This window comes from Martes martes (genome assembly GCF_963455335.1).
Source record: "Martes martes genome assembly, chromosome: 6".
Lineage (NCBI taxonomy): Eukaryota > Metazoa > Chordata > Mammalia > Carnivora > Mustelidae > Martes > Martes martes.
In genome coordinates this window covers 111,227,004-111,245,238 of record NC_137893.1, presented here as the reverse complement: position 1 = coordinate 111,245,238, position 18,235 = coordinate 111,227,004, and the positions used below count along the sequence as shown (strand labels likewise).

The following is an 18,235-nucleotide window of genomic DNA, read 5'->3' as shown; positions in this document are numbered from 1 at the left end:
CAATGGTATTAGTATAAGGCCTTGAAACCACTACTCCTAGTCCAGTAGTGGCTCCCTGATTTTTGCTCTTCCAGTCCTTCCAATGTAAGCATCCTATTCCTTAAAACAACTACAGCCATTCTGTTTCCTGCCCTATACCCCAACTTGCAACACAATGACATTAGGTGAGTTCAGATCCTTATACTCTTGCTCACACTACTGTTACAATTAGGTGACATTCCTGGAATCTCTCACCATTTCAGTTCTTCCTGACCTGCTACCATCAAATTTGGTCATGCTTAGAGAAAGCTTACCCTAAAAAGGCCACATGTAAATCTCTTATGTTCTCTTATATCCCTGTACCTTGTATGTGCAGCTAACCGTGCCCTTCAATTCCTTTTCCATATGCTGAAATCTCACTCTACTTTCAGAACATAGCTCAAACAAGACTCCTGTGAATACTTCCCAACAGGGTCACTCCACACGCCCATATGTGAACTCATTTCCACATATCCTGCTGCCTGCCCTCAGCTCTGTACTCATTCACATTCACTCATTCAAGGAGTTACATTAACCTACCACATTGTGTAGAGGGCCGGGGATACAAGCCTAAACAAGACAAACAAGATCTCTTCTCTCTTATAGCTATAATTCAACAGGGAAATAGATTACCCAATAAAACCAAATAAAGTTTAATTACAACTGTAGTAAGTGTAATAAAATATTCAGGATGTGTCTTAACATATAAAGGGAAGCCTAACCTAATATGGGAGAATCGTTTCCCTTCAAGAGACATTTAAGCAGAACCTGAATGATACGTAAAACTGATCAGGCAAAAAAATTGTTAAAGAGCTTCCTAGGCAGAAAAAGCATGTGCAAAGGCCTTGAGGCAGCATTCTAGGAACTATGAAGAAAACCAATAGCAAAAGTCAGATGCAATAGGGACAACAGCCCAAACTAAGGGGGGGGGGGGGGAGTACTTCTTACAACCACTATTATAACACTTGGTACACTGTTTGGGTATTATTCATTTACAAAAATGCAGTCCTCATTACAAAACCTCCTTTAGGTCTTACTAATTTTCTTAGCCCCATAATCTAACAGTCTTTAGCGGTGTCCCCTCAAGTTAAGATCTGTGGAATGAAGAAATAAGTGCTTGATCTGGGCAAGGAGCTTACCCTCTTAATAAAAGACAGGTGAAACAAAACAATCCCTTAAGGGTTCAAAAACCTTATGTTTCTGACTATCCCAAAACTTACTGGGCAAGAGACACATTTTCATGCCAACACATGTTCAGAATCAAAATTAGTATTAACCATGAATTTAAATACTAAAAACTAAACTTTAGATTGGCAAGGAGCCCTAAATCCTCAGGGCTCCATAAAGTGCCACCAACTAATAACCAATAGAATTGCATTAAAACTCCCACAGAGTCACAAATAAGGCCAGGGAGAGGAAGTGCTGATCCATCTGCCTGTTCTTATTCTCCAGTTGCTCAACAGATCTGGAAAGTGTCGGATTATAAGCAGGAAACTGGCACCTATGCCATCCTTTTCTCCTTCCTTACTTCCTAAATAATATCAATTCAGAAAACACACACACTGGTGACTCAGTAAGAAAATGTCAAAATCCAGGTGATATAACTTTGCCAACTATTATTATAAGTCAAGAGAACAAAGTAATCTTTAGCCCTAGACTTTAGTCTTTGGTACATGTTCTCAAAGAGTACAGGGGAAGTATTTTTTGGGTAAAAAAGAAAATTGAGTTAATTAAGAAATAGTTTCAGGGGCACCTGGGTGGCTCAGCGGGTTGAGCCTCTGCCTTCAGCTCGGGTAGTGATCTCAGGGTCCTGGGATCGAGCCCCGCATCGGGCTCTCTGCTCGGTGGGGAGCCTGCTTCCCCCTCTCTCTCTGCCTGCCTCTCTGCCTACTTGTGATCTGTCTGTCAAATAAATAAATAAAATCTTTAAAAAAAAAAAAGAAAGAAAGAGCTTCAAAAATACATGAAAAGCTTGATATAGTTTATTAGACAGTGAGGAAAACATTAATACATACACACAGTATGGAACCTCTTTATAATAGCTGATCTGCAGAATAAGAACTGTAGCCTGTCTTTTAAAGATAAATTTAATCAGAATTTCACTACCTACAATTACTGTGTCATCTGGCATATGTAACAATGAATCCAAAATCATTTAACAAGCCAAGAACTCTACTACGAGAGCTCTATAATAGGGTTCAAACATATAGAACACTTAAAATTTTTACAAAATATATTAAACTATTATCAATAGCTCAATTATGTCAAATTTTTGAACTACTATAACTATGATATCAAGTCTAGTTAAACTTAACTGTGATATTTTTTCCTGGAAGACAAGATAAAACAGGGAAATAATTTAGAAGACAATTTTAATATTATTCAAGATTTAGTAGTATCAAGGAAAAACTAAGGGTTTTTCCAAATCATGCCTGGAGTTCATACCCTTCACACTGCATCCTCAAACTCCTGATACTACTCTCTTTTCTCCCTCTTTCTACATTTCTCAAAAACAAATCCACAAACAAAAGACCAAGCAAAACCAAAATAAAACCATTCACTCAATATATATCTATGGACCTCAGTGGCAATACAAACAGAGAGCAAAACTAATGCTCCCTTTTCCTTCAATTACAATAAAATTTTTGTCTTAAATTTAAAAGTACACGATTCTCCTCTCCTCGCTTCAAAAAATGAGAATGAAAATGTTACCATGTGGCCCATAATGGATTTTTCAAAACCTATACATTTTTAAAAATTTTTTTATTTATTTTCAGCGTAACAGTATTCACTGTTTTTTTAAAAAAGATTTTATTTATTTATTTGACAGAGAAATACACAGCGAGAAAGGGAACACAAGTAGTGGGAGAGGGAGAAGCAGGCTTCCCATGGAGCAGGGAGCCCGATGTGGGGCTTGATCCCAGGACCTGGGACCATAACCCGAACCCAAGGCAGATGCTTAACGGCTGAGCCACCCAGGTACCCCAAAACCTATACATCATTTTAAGAAGCATTAGTGAAAATCTGATTCTATATAGTACTTTTTGGGGGACAGAAATTTAAACAAAAATTATTTTTCACTTATTTCTATATCTAATGAAGGTACTTACTGAAACTGTTACTATTCAATTTTTAATAGATTTAATGTATACTAACATCTCTTTTTTTTTTTTTTTTTAATTTGAGAGAGAGAGAGTGAGAGAGAGCATGAGAGGGGAGAAGGTCAGAGGGAGAAGCAGACTCCCCGTGGAGCTGGGAGCCTGACATGGGACTTGATCCCGGGACTCAAGGATCGTGACCTGGGCCGAAGGCAGTCGCTTAACCAACTGAGCCACCCAGGCGCCCCTAACATCTCTTTTTAACCATGTTACTTATCACTCAAAATGCAGCTCATTTCTTTTTCTGGCCTTTTAAAGGTCCCATTTTTCAGTGTTTTACTAGTGCAGTGATGAGTAAGTGAGACTCAATACAGTATTCCACCCCGCCCCCAAAAACCACACACATAATCAAAATCAAGCAAACAAATACTGCCATAATAATCAGGCATTTTTAGCTAATCACCTTAAAGGTTACAAAGAATAAACGTAAGGCTGGGTCAGTCAAGTTACTGTGATACTGAAAAGTGCTTCTAAAATAGTCTAGTTAAACAGTATTCCCACATGATCTTCCAGTAATCAGGTACCTGTTGTGGTAGTGAAGTGACTTGCTGAGGCTGTGTGGCTTAGTCTAATCAAACATCATCAGCCTACTGAAACGTGACTCATTTATATAGTATTGAGGAAGAACAGTAAAGCTTCAAGAAAAGTCTAAGTCAGTAACAGAAATCTGAAATGACAATTCTCAAAGCCGGACTCCCGCTTTGGAGAACTACCCATTCTTCACCAAATAAACAAACCAATTTACAAATCAGCAAGGTCTTTTCCTAAACATATGACAGGTTTGTTTTTAAAAATCTGAAGCATTTTTCTCATGAGATTACTTATAAGACATTAAATATAAATCAGATCTCCAAACCCAAACATATAGGCTAAAAATAGTGTATCTATTTTAAAGGCTGAGGCAGAAGCCCTCCAACGGAACAAACTAAAATTAGGGTTTTTGTTGTTTTTTTTTTTTTTTTCAATCTCTGGATCTTTAAAAAACGCACCTTCAACGTTTTGGGCCACACAACCCAGTGTCCACATGTTCTCCCAAACCAACTGGGCAAAGATAATCTAATTATTAAAACCTTCAGGAACATAAGCCCACTATCCAAGAAATCCATATTATGAAATTCCTCCTCATTCGGGTTAACACCCAGACTAAAAAAAAAAAAAAAAAAAAAAAAAAAAAAAAAAAAAATTACTACTACTACTACAACTAAAGACCCCTCCCCAATGGTCTCACTCAGTACAACTCCAACCCACCAAAAAGGACCACCATACTCTTTGTCAGGAAGAAGCAAAAGCCCTGTACACAGCTGTCAGGTGGGCAGGCAGGTAGGGCTCCACCTGGGATACCGAGCATCGGAGCCCTGAGGGACGCCGCGGTCACTGGGGGAGGGTCGAGGCAGACACCGAGACTAAGGGTGGCCCCACCCACGGATGTGCCTGCGAGCTGAGGCGGGACGAGGGCAACCCTTTAACCCTAAGCACTGGCCAGGCAGTTGCCCCGCTCTGCGCTCCCAGCCGGGCTCCGGCCCCGGCCGGGTGGACGGTCCGAGCATCGCGACGCCGGCACCGGCTCTGCCCCGGGGTCGGCAAAGACGGCAGGCTAGGGCTAGTGCCGGCGCCCACGGGCCTGACCTCGCCGCCGCCTCTGGTGGAGGTGAGGGGCTACTCGAGCCCGAGCCCGCCCTCCCCTCAGGGCCGGGGCCGGCTGGGCGCTGCCGCGGCGTCCGCTCCGGCCCCGGGCGCCGCGGCGACGGGAAGGTCACTCGCCGCAGGAGGCCCCGACGAGGGGCGGCGACGTCCGCGCTACCTTTGGCCTCGCAGTCGGCGCAGTACTTGTTGTCCTCCTCCCTCAGCAGCTTGGACAGGATGAGCTGGTGCTGCTCGTTCAGCTTCTGAGCCTTCTCCCGGCAGGAGCGCGTCGCCATCTCGTCAGCGGGGCGGGGAAGAGCCCGGGGCAGCTACGGCGGCGGCGGACTCCGGCAGGAGCTGGACAGCGTGAACACACCTGGAGCCGCCGGGACCGCGGGCGGACTCAGCCCAGGAAGCGGCGGCGGCGGCAGCTGCAACTGGAGGAGGAGCGGCGGCGGCGGTGGCAGCGCCGACGTGTCCCGCCTCCTCGCCGGGCCGGCCCCGCACGCACCGCCAGAGCAGGCGAGGGAGGGGGAGGGGGAAAGAGGGAGACGGGGCCGAGGCTTCCGGGTGGCGCCGCAGGAAGGAACCCAGGCGCTGGGCTCGCTGCGCATGCGCCGATCTTCCCGGGAATCCTGCCCGCCGGGACTTGCTGCCCTAGGCCCTTCGCCCAAGGTGATCCGAGGAAGGTACTTCGCGCTGCCCGCTGTGGGCTTCCCCGCTTTGGGGATGAGATCTTCCCAGAGCGCCTCGGGTAAAAACGGGTTAAGGAAGAACCTTTACAAAGAGGTGACTTTCACTTCCTCCCTTGCGTTTGCTCTTGCCGGGGCAACATTGGAAATGCTGAAATAAAGTGCGTGCATTCGTGTATTCATTCATGTTTATTCACGTGCAGTTTTGAAACAGGAACTATCCTAGAAGTTGGAGGACACAGGTAGAATAAAATAGTCAAAACAGCCCCTTACATTTTAGGGGAGGGAAGTAGTCTGGTAGTGACATGTATTAAGGACTAACATTTACTGAGTGGTTACTCTGCCAAGAACTATTAACCTGTTTAACCCTTATCACAATCCTATGATACGTTATTCTAATTATGCAGATGTGTAAAATGAGGCATGGCAGAGTTAAGTAACTTGTCCTGGCTACAAAGCTACTCAGGGGAGGAATTGAGATTCAAATCCAAAGCAGTCTGATTCCAGAGTCTAAAACACCTAGCAATAAGCGTTTCCTAAGGAGGAGAGAGTGTGGCCAGGGAGGCAAATTCTGGATGTTTCCACTTTAACAGAAAGCTGTATGAGTAGTGATTTTTTTTTTTAAAGATTTCATGTATTTACTTGACAGAGAGAGAGGTCACAAGTAGGCAGAGAGGCAGGCAGAGAGAGAGGGAAGCAGGCTCCCCGCTGAGCAGAGAACCCATTGCGGGGCTCAATCCCAAGACCCTGAGATCATGACCTAGAGAAGGCAGAAGCCTAATCCCTGAGCCATGCAGGGGCCCCTGAGTAGTGATATTTAATGCTTGAAAAAGAAAACTAGGGAAAGAAGACACTTAATTAGAACCCAGAGTGCCCAACCCAGCCCCATGGGATTTGAACATTGAGTGAAGTTATTTGACTATTTTGACATATCATGCTTATTAGCAATTTCTCATATGAGGCTGAAGAAATCAGAATACATGCCTGTGGTGGAGCAGATGCTAAGTAAGGCAATGAGCCGGGGCCTATGTCTTATACCTTTCTACAGGGCCAATTTGCTAGCCCAGGTCCCGCATAAAGGTGACCCTCAGGCTCACCTATCCCTGTTCTTGGCATCTCAAAAATGCTTGTGGAATTCATCAGGCTCCTGGGTGGCTAAGTCAGTTAAGCTCTGACTCTTGATTTCCACTCAGGTCATGATCTCAAGGTGGTGAGATTGAGCCCTACCTTGGGCTCCATGCTGGCCATGGAGCCTGCTTAAGATTCTCCCTCTCTCTCTGCCCCTCCCTCACCTCCCTCTCTTACAAAAACAAACAAACAACAACAACAACAAAACACGTGGAATTAAGTTGAATGCTGAATAACTAAACAAATTAGAGCTTAAACTGTGTGGGTCTGACAAATAATGACTAGTAGGATATCACAGTGAGTTCCAAAAGACAGAAAAAAACATTATGTGGGAGGTAGAACTTTTAAGTAACATCTAAAAGACTGGCTTGATCTAGATGGAGCCAAGGAAGGAGATACTGAGCAAGAGCAGCATGCACAAAAGCACAGAGACTTCAAGGAACTCAGAAAACAGACTAACGGACTCATCACTTAAGATGAGTGAGAGATAAGGCTGGATAAGTGAAGTGCAACAGAATTAAAAAGGTTTGGGGAAATGACCAAAGCAATGTGGCCTTGATGCAGCCGACAACAGAAAACCTACAGATTCTTCAAGTAGGACAGTAGCAGGAAAAAAACCCCCTGCAGATTCTTCAGTAGGATAGTAGCAAGAAAATAAATATCCCCCATGTTTGGGGAAAGTTAGTCCAATAATCCCAGTTAACAAATACGACTTTTGAATGTTTCCTCCCCTCCCAGGAAATTCTGCTTACCGCTATAAGAATTAAGAAAAAAACAGAAGGGGACACCTGGTGGCTCAGTCGTTAAGCGTTGGCCTTCGGCTTAGGTCATGATCCCAGAGTTCTGGGATCAAGTTCCACATGGGGCCCCTTGCTCAGCAGGGAGCCTGCTTCCCCCTCGGCCTGATGCTCTCTCTCTCTCTCTGACAAATAAATAAAATCTTTAAAAAATGAGAGAGAGAAAAGAAAAAAAAAAACAGAAGACAGGCTTACCACCAAGAAATGATTAAAAGGACACAGCACTGTCTAATAGAAATATAATGCACACTACATACACTTTTAAATTTTCTAGTAGTCACATTTAAAAATAGAAAAAAACAGGCAAATCAATTTTAACATTATATTCTTTAATCCAATATATCCAAAATATAATTTTAGCACATGAGTAATTGTTAAATTAAAATTAAAAATTATTAGTGAGATAATTTTACATTCTTATTTTCCTATTGTTTTCAAAATCCAATGTGTATTCTCTACTTACAGCTTGCTTCAGCTTGGACTAACTACACCTCAGGTGCTCAATTAAAAATCTAAGTTTGAGTTGACTGTTTATTAGGGATGTAACAGAAAACACAAAAAAGGGATCCCTGGGTGTGTCAGTGGGTTAATCATCTGACTCTTGATTTCCACTCAGGTCATGGTCCCAGGGTCCTGAGATGGGGCCCCATGTCATCAGGCTCCACGCTCAGCATAGGGTCTGCTTGAGATTCTCTCTCTCTCTTTCCCTCTGCCCCTCCCCCACATTCTCACTCTCTAAATAAATAATTTTTTTTTTCAAAAAAAAAGGAAAGAAAAAAACAAAAAAAGAGACTGATACCAAAAACATCTTGGAGGAAAACAATGTTGCATAATTTATCAGTGTTCATTAAACAACTTCTATTCAGTCCTCTGACAATCAGAAGCATACAGTCTAATCTGAGATGCAAACTGTAACTAGAAAAATTAAAAGCCACACTGTAAAGTCCGCAGCAAAGATGAAGTGCTCTGGGAACAAAAGAACAGAACATCAATAGCCTGGAAGAATTGGGGGAGGCCTCACAGAGTACATTATGCTTAATTTTAATACAGGTAGGAATTTTTCAAGGGAATATGGATATAGAGGAGGAAAAGACTATATTAAAAAATATATATATACACACACATACACATACACATCGATTTCTGACTTCTGAAAACACGGTTCTGTGCTGGAAGGAGTGAGAATATGAGGCAATATGGACCTAGGATGTACATAGAGAACATGAAGGCAGGGAAGGAAGCAAGGTGGAGAAGTAGAACAGAGGCAAGACTGCAGCCAAACTACCTAATTTGAATTTTACGTCATTAGTACATTGATCCAGCAGAAGTTTTTACACAGAGAAAAGATTTGGCTAGCTTTGTTTTCTATAACTATAATGGCAGGCTAGAGAATGTGGGATGGGGGCATATTATTCCCAGGATCAGGGAAACAAATTACGGACAGGGCTGTTGCAATAAGTCCAAAGGAGATATGCTGAAGGCTTATTTTAAGCCAGTAGCATAGAGTTTGGAAGAGACAAAGTCAAATGATGTTTTAAAATTAGAAGCAGCAAGATGTGGCAGCTGACTGTTTGTGGGGGTTGAGAAAAAGGAGGTGAGAATAACACCAAGGTTTCTAAGTTGGGAGACAGGTAAATGGTGATGCCACTCACACAAGAGAAAAGGGATAGTTCAGTTTTGGGGTCAGAGGAGAAAGGGTGTTTACTTGAGGCCATGTAAAGTTTAAGGTGTTCATAGGACATCCACCTCCATATGTTTCATAGAACGTTGCATTTCTACTTCTAAAGCTCTAGGAGAAGTTAGTGCTGGCAAAAGTCATTTGGGAGTCACCTACACTTAAACGGTCATACAAGCCATAAGAGTAAGTGAAATTCCCCTAGAGAAAGCATGCAGACAAAAAAGAGAAGAGTCAAAGGGACAAGACTCTGGGGATTGCCTGCTAAGTGATGAATGAACACAGGAAGGTGAAACTTTGAAAGAGGTGAAGTATGGCCAGGAAGAGAACCAGAAGCTATGGTAGGAGAGGTTTCTGAGAGGTAAGGGTGAGCGACTAATGCCAAATGTCCATGTACTCATGGGTCTTTTCAGTTCATTGTTTTTCTTTAGGCCAAGAACAAGAGAAGAGAAACCATCTGGTGAGACTTCCCAGGACTGCAACTATACGGTATTTCAGCAAAATGTTGAGGGAGTGATGAGGATGGTTAGAAGGGGGGAATAAAGAAAATGTAGATACAGGAATAGAAAGCACAGCTAGAGTTAACTGTAGAGTGTAAGGTTAGTGTCAAAAATGTGTGTGGGAGAGGTGAGGTCAGAACAGCTAAGTGACTATAGGTTCCTTTGATGCCAAAGGTGATGATTTGGTGTCCTTAGGAAATGAATGCTAATAGCTTAAAAAAAAAAAAAAAGGAGTACCTAGGGACCTAGAGTACCTAGCTCTTGGGGAAGAAATAACTTCTACTGATGAGGTCCAGATGTCAAGATGTCTATAGATGTTTGATGGCTGGAGAGTGAGGTTGAAGGTCTGTTTCTACAGATTCTTAGAAAAGTGAAATCCTTTTTAATTCTAAAATTCTGTTTCCATTTGGAGAATAAAGATAAACAGGCGTAGAGAGTGTTTGACTCCAATGGAGCTGGTATTCCACAGAGGACAAAGAAAAGGAGTTGCAAAGTGGGGGAGTGGGAAAATGAAGGAGAATTATGGGTGGAGTCAAATGGACCACAGTGAGCCATGTATGAGTCTGTAGGTGGAACGTGTGATTCAATCAGTAGGTAACAGACAGCCGGGAGAAGGGGGGTCACAGTATTAAGAACCACTGCTTTTTAATCCCCTTCAGTGGGTTAGTAATTCTCACACCAACTCTTTGAGGTAAATCTTCTTTATTCATAAATCTTTGAGGTAAATCTTCATTATTCATATTAGGAAATATCAGGCAGGATGGGCTAATGTTAAGTAACAAACCCCCAAATTGTAATGACCTCAATTAATAGAAGTTTATTTCTTGGTCATGCTATGTGTCCATTGCGTTCTCTTCCATGTTGCCCTCTCACAGGGACCGAACTGATAGAGTCTTTGTCATGCTCCAGGAGAAAGGCAACAAGATTACTTTTTTATAGGCTTCTCCCCAGGAATAACATATTCTACCTCTACTCTCAATCCATTGCCCATTGTGAGCGCATGCCATGTGCTAATATTAAGGGAACCAGAAGTGTAATCCTATCATGCACCCAGAAGATGAAATGGAAACATCACTGAACAGCACAGAAACTGTGGCTCGGAGATGTTGAATACTTTTTGAAAGTTGCCTAGATATTAAATAGCATAACTGGCATTTGATGCTAGTTCTTTTTGGCATTAAGGTCCTGCTCTTCTCATAAGCCATGCTACCCCCGGATAGAAAACTGAGTAGAACAAGTTAGATCCAACAATGATAAGAGTTAAAGAGAGACCAAGTGCATTAAAGCAAGAGAATACACAAACATGGAGGTGTGTGAACAAATTCAACATACAACGTACACAAAGAGGGAAGACCCAGATTTTATTTTTGTTTGTTTTCAAAAATTCTATCATGGAATGTTAATGTGTTTGTAGTTCTTAAAAACTTTGCCCAATTGGTATGTGAAGCACTCTTTTGATCTAGGGTTGGATACCGATGGACTCTCCTCAGCGTGGAGAGTGTGGTGTTTGTTGAAGATACATGACTTCCACACACTTCTTTTCTACCTTCCTTCAGAAGTGAGTTATTTTCAAATATACAGTATTGCGAGAGTATCTATTATAGAAGAACCTACAACCTCACACTGCTCAATGTAGGAAAAAGTAATTTTCAAATTCTAAATGTCTCATTTTTACCCCCAGTACAAAGACACTGAAAGGTTTTTTTGGTGGTAAATGGTAACCAGTGTCCCCAGTCACAAAAAGCCTGATTACAAAGAGCCAGAAGAGCACATCCAGCTCTTGCCATCTTTGTTGGAGATGAGATAACCAGGCAGGAGCCTGATGGATACATAGAATGTAGCCAGTCCTCAAGTTTGGGCTTGGGCAACTCTAGCCTTCATTCTTCTAAGCATTTTGTTGAGGCAGAATGAAACAACAATTAGAAAAATTTCCTGAACTTGTTCCCTCCCATTATCCTCTACACTCTCAACACTACCAGTTGGTTGCTCCGTCTACTCATTTATTCATCCGTCAACATTTTGAATTCAACATTCAACATATTTTTAAGTTCCTTCTAGTTTCAGGCACTGTGCAAGGTACTAAGGATAAAAATTAGTGAACAAAATAGTCAACCCCATCCTTCACTCCTATCGTAGTTTATTGTCTGTATTCACATATCAGTTTCTTCCAGGATCTCATCAGAGGTCTTCAGAGCCCCTGCAGTTAATGTCCAGAACAAGCCCTTAAAGAATATTTGTTGAGGGGCACCTGGGTGGCTCAGTGGGTTAAGCCTCTGCCTTCAGCTCAGGTCATGATCTCAGGGTCCTGGGATCGAGCCCCACATCAGGCTCTCTGCTCAGTGGGGAGACTGCTTCCCCCTCTCTCTCTGCCTGCCTCTCTGCCTACTTGTGATCTCTCTCTCTCTCTGTCAAATAAATAAATTAAATCTTCAAAAAAAAAAGAATATTTGTTGAATGCATGAATGAGCAAAAAATTGAATGTAGGAGCTTGTCTATGAAAACATATGGTTTTTAGAAGCAAAATTAAGAACTACAATGTTTTAAGCAATTTTTTTAAAAAGGGAATCTAGTGCATAAAAATTCTGTTTATATCACTCCTAACTCACTTCTGATCTTGATCAAGTTATATTTTATCTAGTGTTTTCCCTTTCCTCTCACTTAATATTATAGTCCACAGAGTTTCTTCATCTCTATTTAGAAAGAAAAAATCTAAGTAATCAGAAATACACATGCAACTTCAAGATTTAAATCAGAAATACACATGCAACTTCAAGATTTAAAACAACAACAACAAAACTAACCTGGGACGAGCTTTGCTTTCACAAATTTGGCCTTGGAAGGAATATAATTTAACTCAACCATGCTCAGTTATTTGAGGGAAGACTCAAAGATAAGTGACTAAAGGCAATTTCATCCTGCTAAGGCAGGAGACATAAACAGAAATGGAAAGATACATGTTCTGCCTTTTTAAGGGTGTGGTGGGCATTCACTGCTTTTGTCCTCCTAGAGCCATCCCCTTCTGTAGCAGTGTCCCTATTTTCCTCTAGGGAACTATCTCTTTCCTCTATTGAATCCAATGTAGAAGGAGGGACTGTCAGCTAAGGTCCCCTGGGCATGTGCCCAAATTAGGCCATTCAGATACTTTCCTCTAGAAAGCTGGGCTTGAACGGAGTGGCACAAAGACGAGAACAGCTGGAGACCGCTCATCCCTATTGAGATCTGTTCATCTGTTGGATCCTGCTCCCTTGATCTGCGCAGCTACTTCAGCTGCTGTCCTTTCTGAAGCCCGCCTTTTAAGTTTCCCTTTAGATTCTTTGGCCACTGATAAAGTCTTCTAACACATTCGTCTTTTGTTTGTTAGATATAAAAAGTCAATCTGAAACTGACTTATGTAGGGCTCCAAAATTATTGGTAATGAGCCGTGTGCCATCTGATGGAAGTGGAGGGGCCATGTTCTCAAAGAACTTTGCCACTTTTCCTGGTCTTTAAAGGAACTTATTCCTTTTCTTCTAGGCCTTTGAGGTTTGGTAACATTGCTGGGATGAGACACTTTCTATGTGAGATTCTCTGCCGTTCTCCTTGTTGAACTTCTTATCAAACGGTGCATATTATCATAGTAATTTTGAACTAAAAGTAGCATCATCTTAGGAGAAAGGGGGAAAGGAAATAGGCATAGGCTTTTTTTTTAATTTTTTTAAAATTTTATTTATTTATTTGACAGAGAGAGAGAGAGAGATCACAAGTAGGCAGAGTAGCAGGCAGAGAGAGAGGGGGAAGCAGGCTCCCTGCTGAGCAGAGAGCCAAATGCAGGGCTCAATCCCAGGACCCTGAGATCATGACCTGAGCCAAAGGCAAAGGCTTAACCCACTGAGCCACCCAGGTGCCCCTAGGCATAGGTTTATTTAAATTATTTTTAAATGGTATTTATCCTTTACTACCTTAGGACAGACAGATTTCTTAGGACACAAGATGCTCTAACCATAAAAGAAAAATAAATTAAAAATCAGACCTCATTAAAATTAAAAATTTCTGCTTTTCAAAAAACACCATTAGTAAAATGAAAAGGCATTGTACACCTTAAACTTACAATAAATATACAATGCTATATGTTACTTATATCTCAAAAAAGCTGGAGAAGGGATGCCTGGGTGGCTCAGTCAATGAGGCATCTGACTCTTGATTTCAGCTCAGGTCACGATCTCAGGGTGGAGACCTGTGTTGGGCTCCACATTCAGCGGGGAGCCTTCTGGAGATTCACTCTCTCCCTACACCTTTGAGTCACCTATGATTCATTCCAAATAAATGAAATGTCCAATAAGTGAGTTACTCACTTCATTTCTTTCTTTTTAATGTCGCTTGTAATTCATTTCATCAGCTCCTCACAAGCAGAAGACCTTCTCTGTTTCCATACTCTTCCTGACCGTAATTCATCCAATGACTTTTTTTAAAAGATTTTATTTATTTATTTGACAGACAGAGATCACAAGTAGGCAGAGAGGCAGGCAGAGAGAGAGAGGGAAGCAGGCTCCCTGCTGAGCAGAGAGCCTGATGTGGGACTCGATCCCAGGACCCTGAGATCATGACCTGAGCTGAAGGCAGAGGCTTAACCCACTGAGCCACCCAGGTGCCCCCAATGACATTTTTTTAAGAAAAAATTTTAAGAAAATTTTTCAAGAAAAATTTTTTAAGGGAAGGAAGGGTTATCAGCTTTTCATCTGCTCCGAAGTAGATAAAGTACCTGAAAAGACGAAAGCCCAAGGTATACCGGCAGATCAAGGATTTGAGTCTCCATCCATTCATCCATCCAAGAAAAATATTTTGAGCAGGTGCTATATCCTAGTCCCTGCAGATATATTCACAAGTGAAAAAGATACCCTTTCTATTCTTAAGTACCTCATAGGCTAGGGGAGAAGACAGATAGTAATCAAATAATCACACAAATAATGTCCAGAAGGAACGGAAGATAGTGTTAGGAGGGCATAGAAAGGGGAGATTTGGCCCCATTGTGGAAATTGTCTCTAAGCAAGGAGACACCTTAAACTGACATAACTGAGAACTGAAAGATGAATAGGAATAAAAAGATGTTTGTGTCACGGTTGCGGGGTTAGAAACGTGTAAAATTCGTGTTCAAGTGAGTGACAAAAGACTTGCATGGCCAGTCTGAGACCACAAAAGGCAGCACGGTACGAGGACTCCCCCCAACCCCCTACGGTGGTCATGCACCCGGAGCTCGTGCTGTGAGGAAGCAGAGCTGACTGACAGCCTGAGGATACCGCTCTAAGACAAGACACTCTTCTAATAGGGCAACATTAGCTTAGCCACAACTTTCTCGGACTTCTTCTGGAACTGCAGCTTTTCCTAACAGTCCTCCTTCTTGCCTCCTCTCTTTCACAGGTGTTAACTTGCATCACAGTTCCAAAGCTCTCCTACATTCTCTCTCCTCCTCCCCTTTATTCTTCATAGGCTTTTTTCTTTCTTTCTTTTGTTTTTTTTTTAGGTTTTATTTATTTATATGAGAAAGAGAGAGAGAGCACAAGCGGGGGGCGGGGAGGGAGAGGGAGAAGGAGCAGCAGACTCCCTGCTGAGCAGGAAGCCCAACTCAGGACCCATCCCAGGACCCTGGGGTCATGACCTCAGCAGATGCTTAGCCGACTGAGCCATCCAGGTGTCCCCCATAGGCTTTTTTCTTAATAAGTATCTTTCACGTCCAACCTGTCTTAGTATCTGCTTCTTGGAGAACTGGAACTAACACACACTTTTAGGCCACAGTTGTCATTTTGGTCTTTATCTTAAGAGTAATGGAATGACATGACCAGATTTATGTTTTGAGAAATAAACATTCCTGTCAGCCCTGTAGGGAACAGATTGGATGTAGGCAAGACTGGATGCAGGGAGAGCAGTGAGGCATCTTTGGCAGTGATCCAGATGAGATGATGATAACTGGATTGGAGTGATGGTTATGGAGATGGTAAGAAGTAGGTAGATTTGAGAAATGTTGAGAAGGTAAAACCAACAAGACATAGTAAGAGGTAGGAAGGAACAATGTGATTATAGTTAACAATATTGTATTGTAAACTTGAAGTCTGGGAAGGAGGTAGATCTTAAGTGTTATCATCACACACACACACACACACACACACACACAGAAAGAATGCGAGCTATGTATGGTAACAGGTATGTTAATTAACTTGATTATGGTGACTACTTTCAATGTATACATATATCAAATCATTAAGTTGTATTCCTTAAATATATACATCTTTTTAAATTGTCAACTATACCTCAATAAAACTGAGGATTTTTAAAAAACTGAGATTTTGCCTTGTGCAGCTGGGGGGATGGTGCCAGTCGCGAGTGAGGCAATGTCAAAACAGGAGACTCTTTTAGGGTGATCGTAAGTCTGCAGCGCCTTGGAGATACCCAGATGAAGCTGTCAGGCAGGCAATAGTATATTGGAGCCTGGAGCTCAGGGAAGAGGTCCAAGCTGGGTATAAACTAGTGGTTGAAAGTATGTAGGTGGTGCACATTATTACATTAAAGAAGCTGTGGAGGGGCGCCTTGGTGGCTCAGTGGGTTAAAGCCTCTGCCTTCGGCTCAGGTCATGATCCCAGGGTCCTGGGATCGAGCCCCGCATCGGGCTCTCTGCTCAGCAGGGAGCCTGCTTCCTCCTCTCTCTCTGCCTGCCTGCCTCTCTGCCTACTTGTGATCTCTGTCTGTCAAATAAATAAATAAAATCTTTAAAAAAAATAAAAATAAAGAAGCTGTGGAAGTTATGCCATGGTAGCTAAAGAAGCTACGGATAAAATCACACGAGGCGGGAGAATTGAGAGAAAATGCAGGTGGCCTAGGATTGAGTCTTGAGTAACATCAATATTTATTGGGTATTGACATAAGCCAGACATGATGAACCTGTCCAGGTGACCAAGAAGGAGAGGTAGAGAGATAGGAGAAACTCTTTCATCTTATTAATGTTTATTGTTATGTAACAAACCACCCCAAAACTTAGTAGCTTCAAACAACCACCACTTTATTTATTTTTTTTAAAGATTTTTATTTATTTATTTGACAGAAAAAGATCACAAGTATGCAGAGAGGCAGGCAGAGGTCGGGGGGAAGTAAGCTCCCTGCCAAGCAGAGAGCCCGATGTGGGACTCGATCCCAGGACCCTGAGATCATGACCTGAGCTGAAGGCAGAGGCTTAACCCACTGAGCCACCCAGGCGCCCCCCTCCTTTTTTTTTTTTTTAAAGGACAACCACCCTTACTGCTCACTGTCCCATGGGTCAGCAATTCTGGGCCGTCTCATTTGGACAGTTCTTCTGCCATCTTACTTCAAGTCACTTATGCAAATATACTCACTTCATGCCTTGACATGGGTGGATGGCCCATGAAGGCCTCACTTACATGTCTGGGGCCTGGGATAGCTAGAGTGTCAGGAACTGCCAGCCTCTCTCTTCCTGTTTTCTCTCTGTCTCTCCATGATCTTTCATCCCAAGTTGGCTAGCCTGGGCTTGCTCACACTGCAAAGGCAACATTCCAAAAGGACAAACCCCAATGCACTAGAGTCATGTTGTCAGATATCTTACTGGTCCAAGCAAGTCACATGTCCAAGCTCAGAGTCAGTGTGGGAGGACAGATAGGAGAAAATCTTTCTCTATATAAAGGTACAGAGGTTAGGAGGACTGATTTCTTGGAAATGGGGGTTGGGAGTGGGTAACAATTTACCACAGTAATCCTCTGCTTAGGAACTTATAGTGATTTCTTCTTATTTCCCATCAAGACCAATCTATATGACTTCTTACCACAGTATACTATTTCCTGTTCTTTCTAGTCAGGCTAGTTCTTTCCTTGTGTTTCATTCTTCCTATGACCTCTGCCTGAGCTCCTTCTCCGTGTCTCAGCCTTCTCCATCTGGTTCATTTTACCAATTTTAGGCTTTCCAACCTTCATATTTATGCTCCTTTCATTCTTTTAGCCTATAACACCCCCCTGTTTCCCTTCCTTCAGTCCTACAGCAAAGACAACATTAGTCTAATTCTAATCTCAACTGCCTCATGAAGCCTCCTTAGGTTATTCTGCCTTCATCGATGAGACCTGTCTATAAATTCTTATTGATCTAATAAATAAAACAGTTTTGATCTTAATTATGTGTATTTTGTACTGTTGGCTTCATACAGATATACCTTTTTCTTACAACTGGATTGCGAATCCCTTGATGAAAGAAACTGTGTTGGGGCACCTGGGTGCTTCAGTCGAGTAAGCATCTGTCTCTAGCTAGGGTCATGATCCGGGGTCCTGGGATGGTGCCCCTTGTAGGGCTCCTTGCTCAGCGGGGAGTCTACTTTTCCCTCTCCTTCTGCCCTTCCTCCTGCTTGTGCTCTCTCTCTTTCTCTGTCAAATAACTAAATAAAATCTTAGAAAGAAAGAGAGAAAGAGAGAAAGAAAGAGAGAAAGAGAGAAAGAAAGAAAGAAAGAAACTGTGTCTTAGACCTCTTTAACATAACGGCATATAAAGAACAAAACAGCATTCTCAAGAATGTTACCGCCTAATAGAGGAGACACTCCCAAGTTAAATCGGTGACTGATTCTAACAGAGTATAGGAGCTATTTAAAGCCTAAGAGCGGGGTACTGTGGGAAAACAGTC

General features: G+C 42.3%; 1 protein-coding gene across 4 annotated transcripts in view; it reads right to left on the bottom strand.

Annotated features, from left to right (window-relative positions):
• Positions 1 to 5,530, bottom strand: part of SMAP1 (small ArfGAP 1) — a 155,087-nt gene extending 149,557 nt beyond the window's left edge. For all 4 annotated transcript variants that reach the window (XM_080807184.1, XM_080807182.1, XM_080807183.1 and 1 more), the window contains exon 1: positions 4,978 to 5,530. In XM_080807184.1, the coding sequence (XP_080663310.1) occupies positions 4,978 to 5,095 (118 nt within the window). In that variant the 5' untranslated portion in view covers positions 5,096 to 5,530. The remainder of the gene's footprint in view (positions 1 to 4,977) is intronic.
• Positions 5,531 to 18,235: the final 12,705 nt, after the last annotated feature.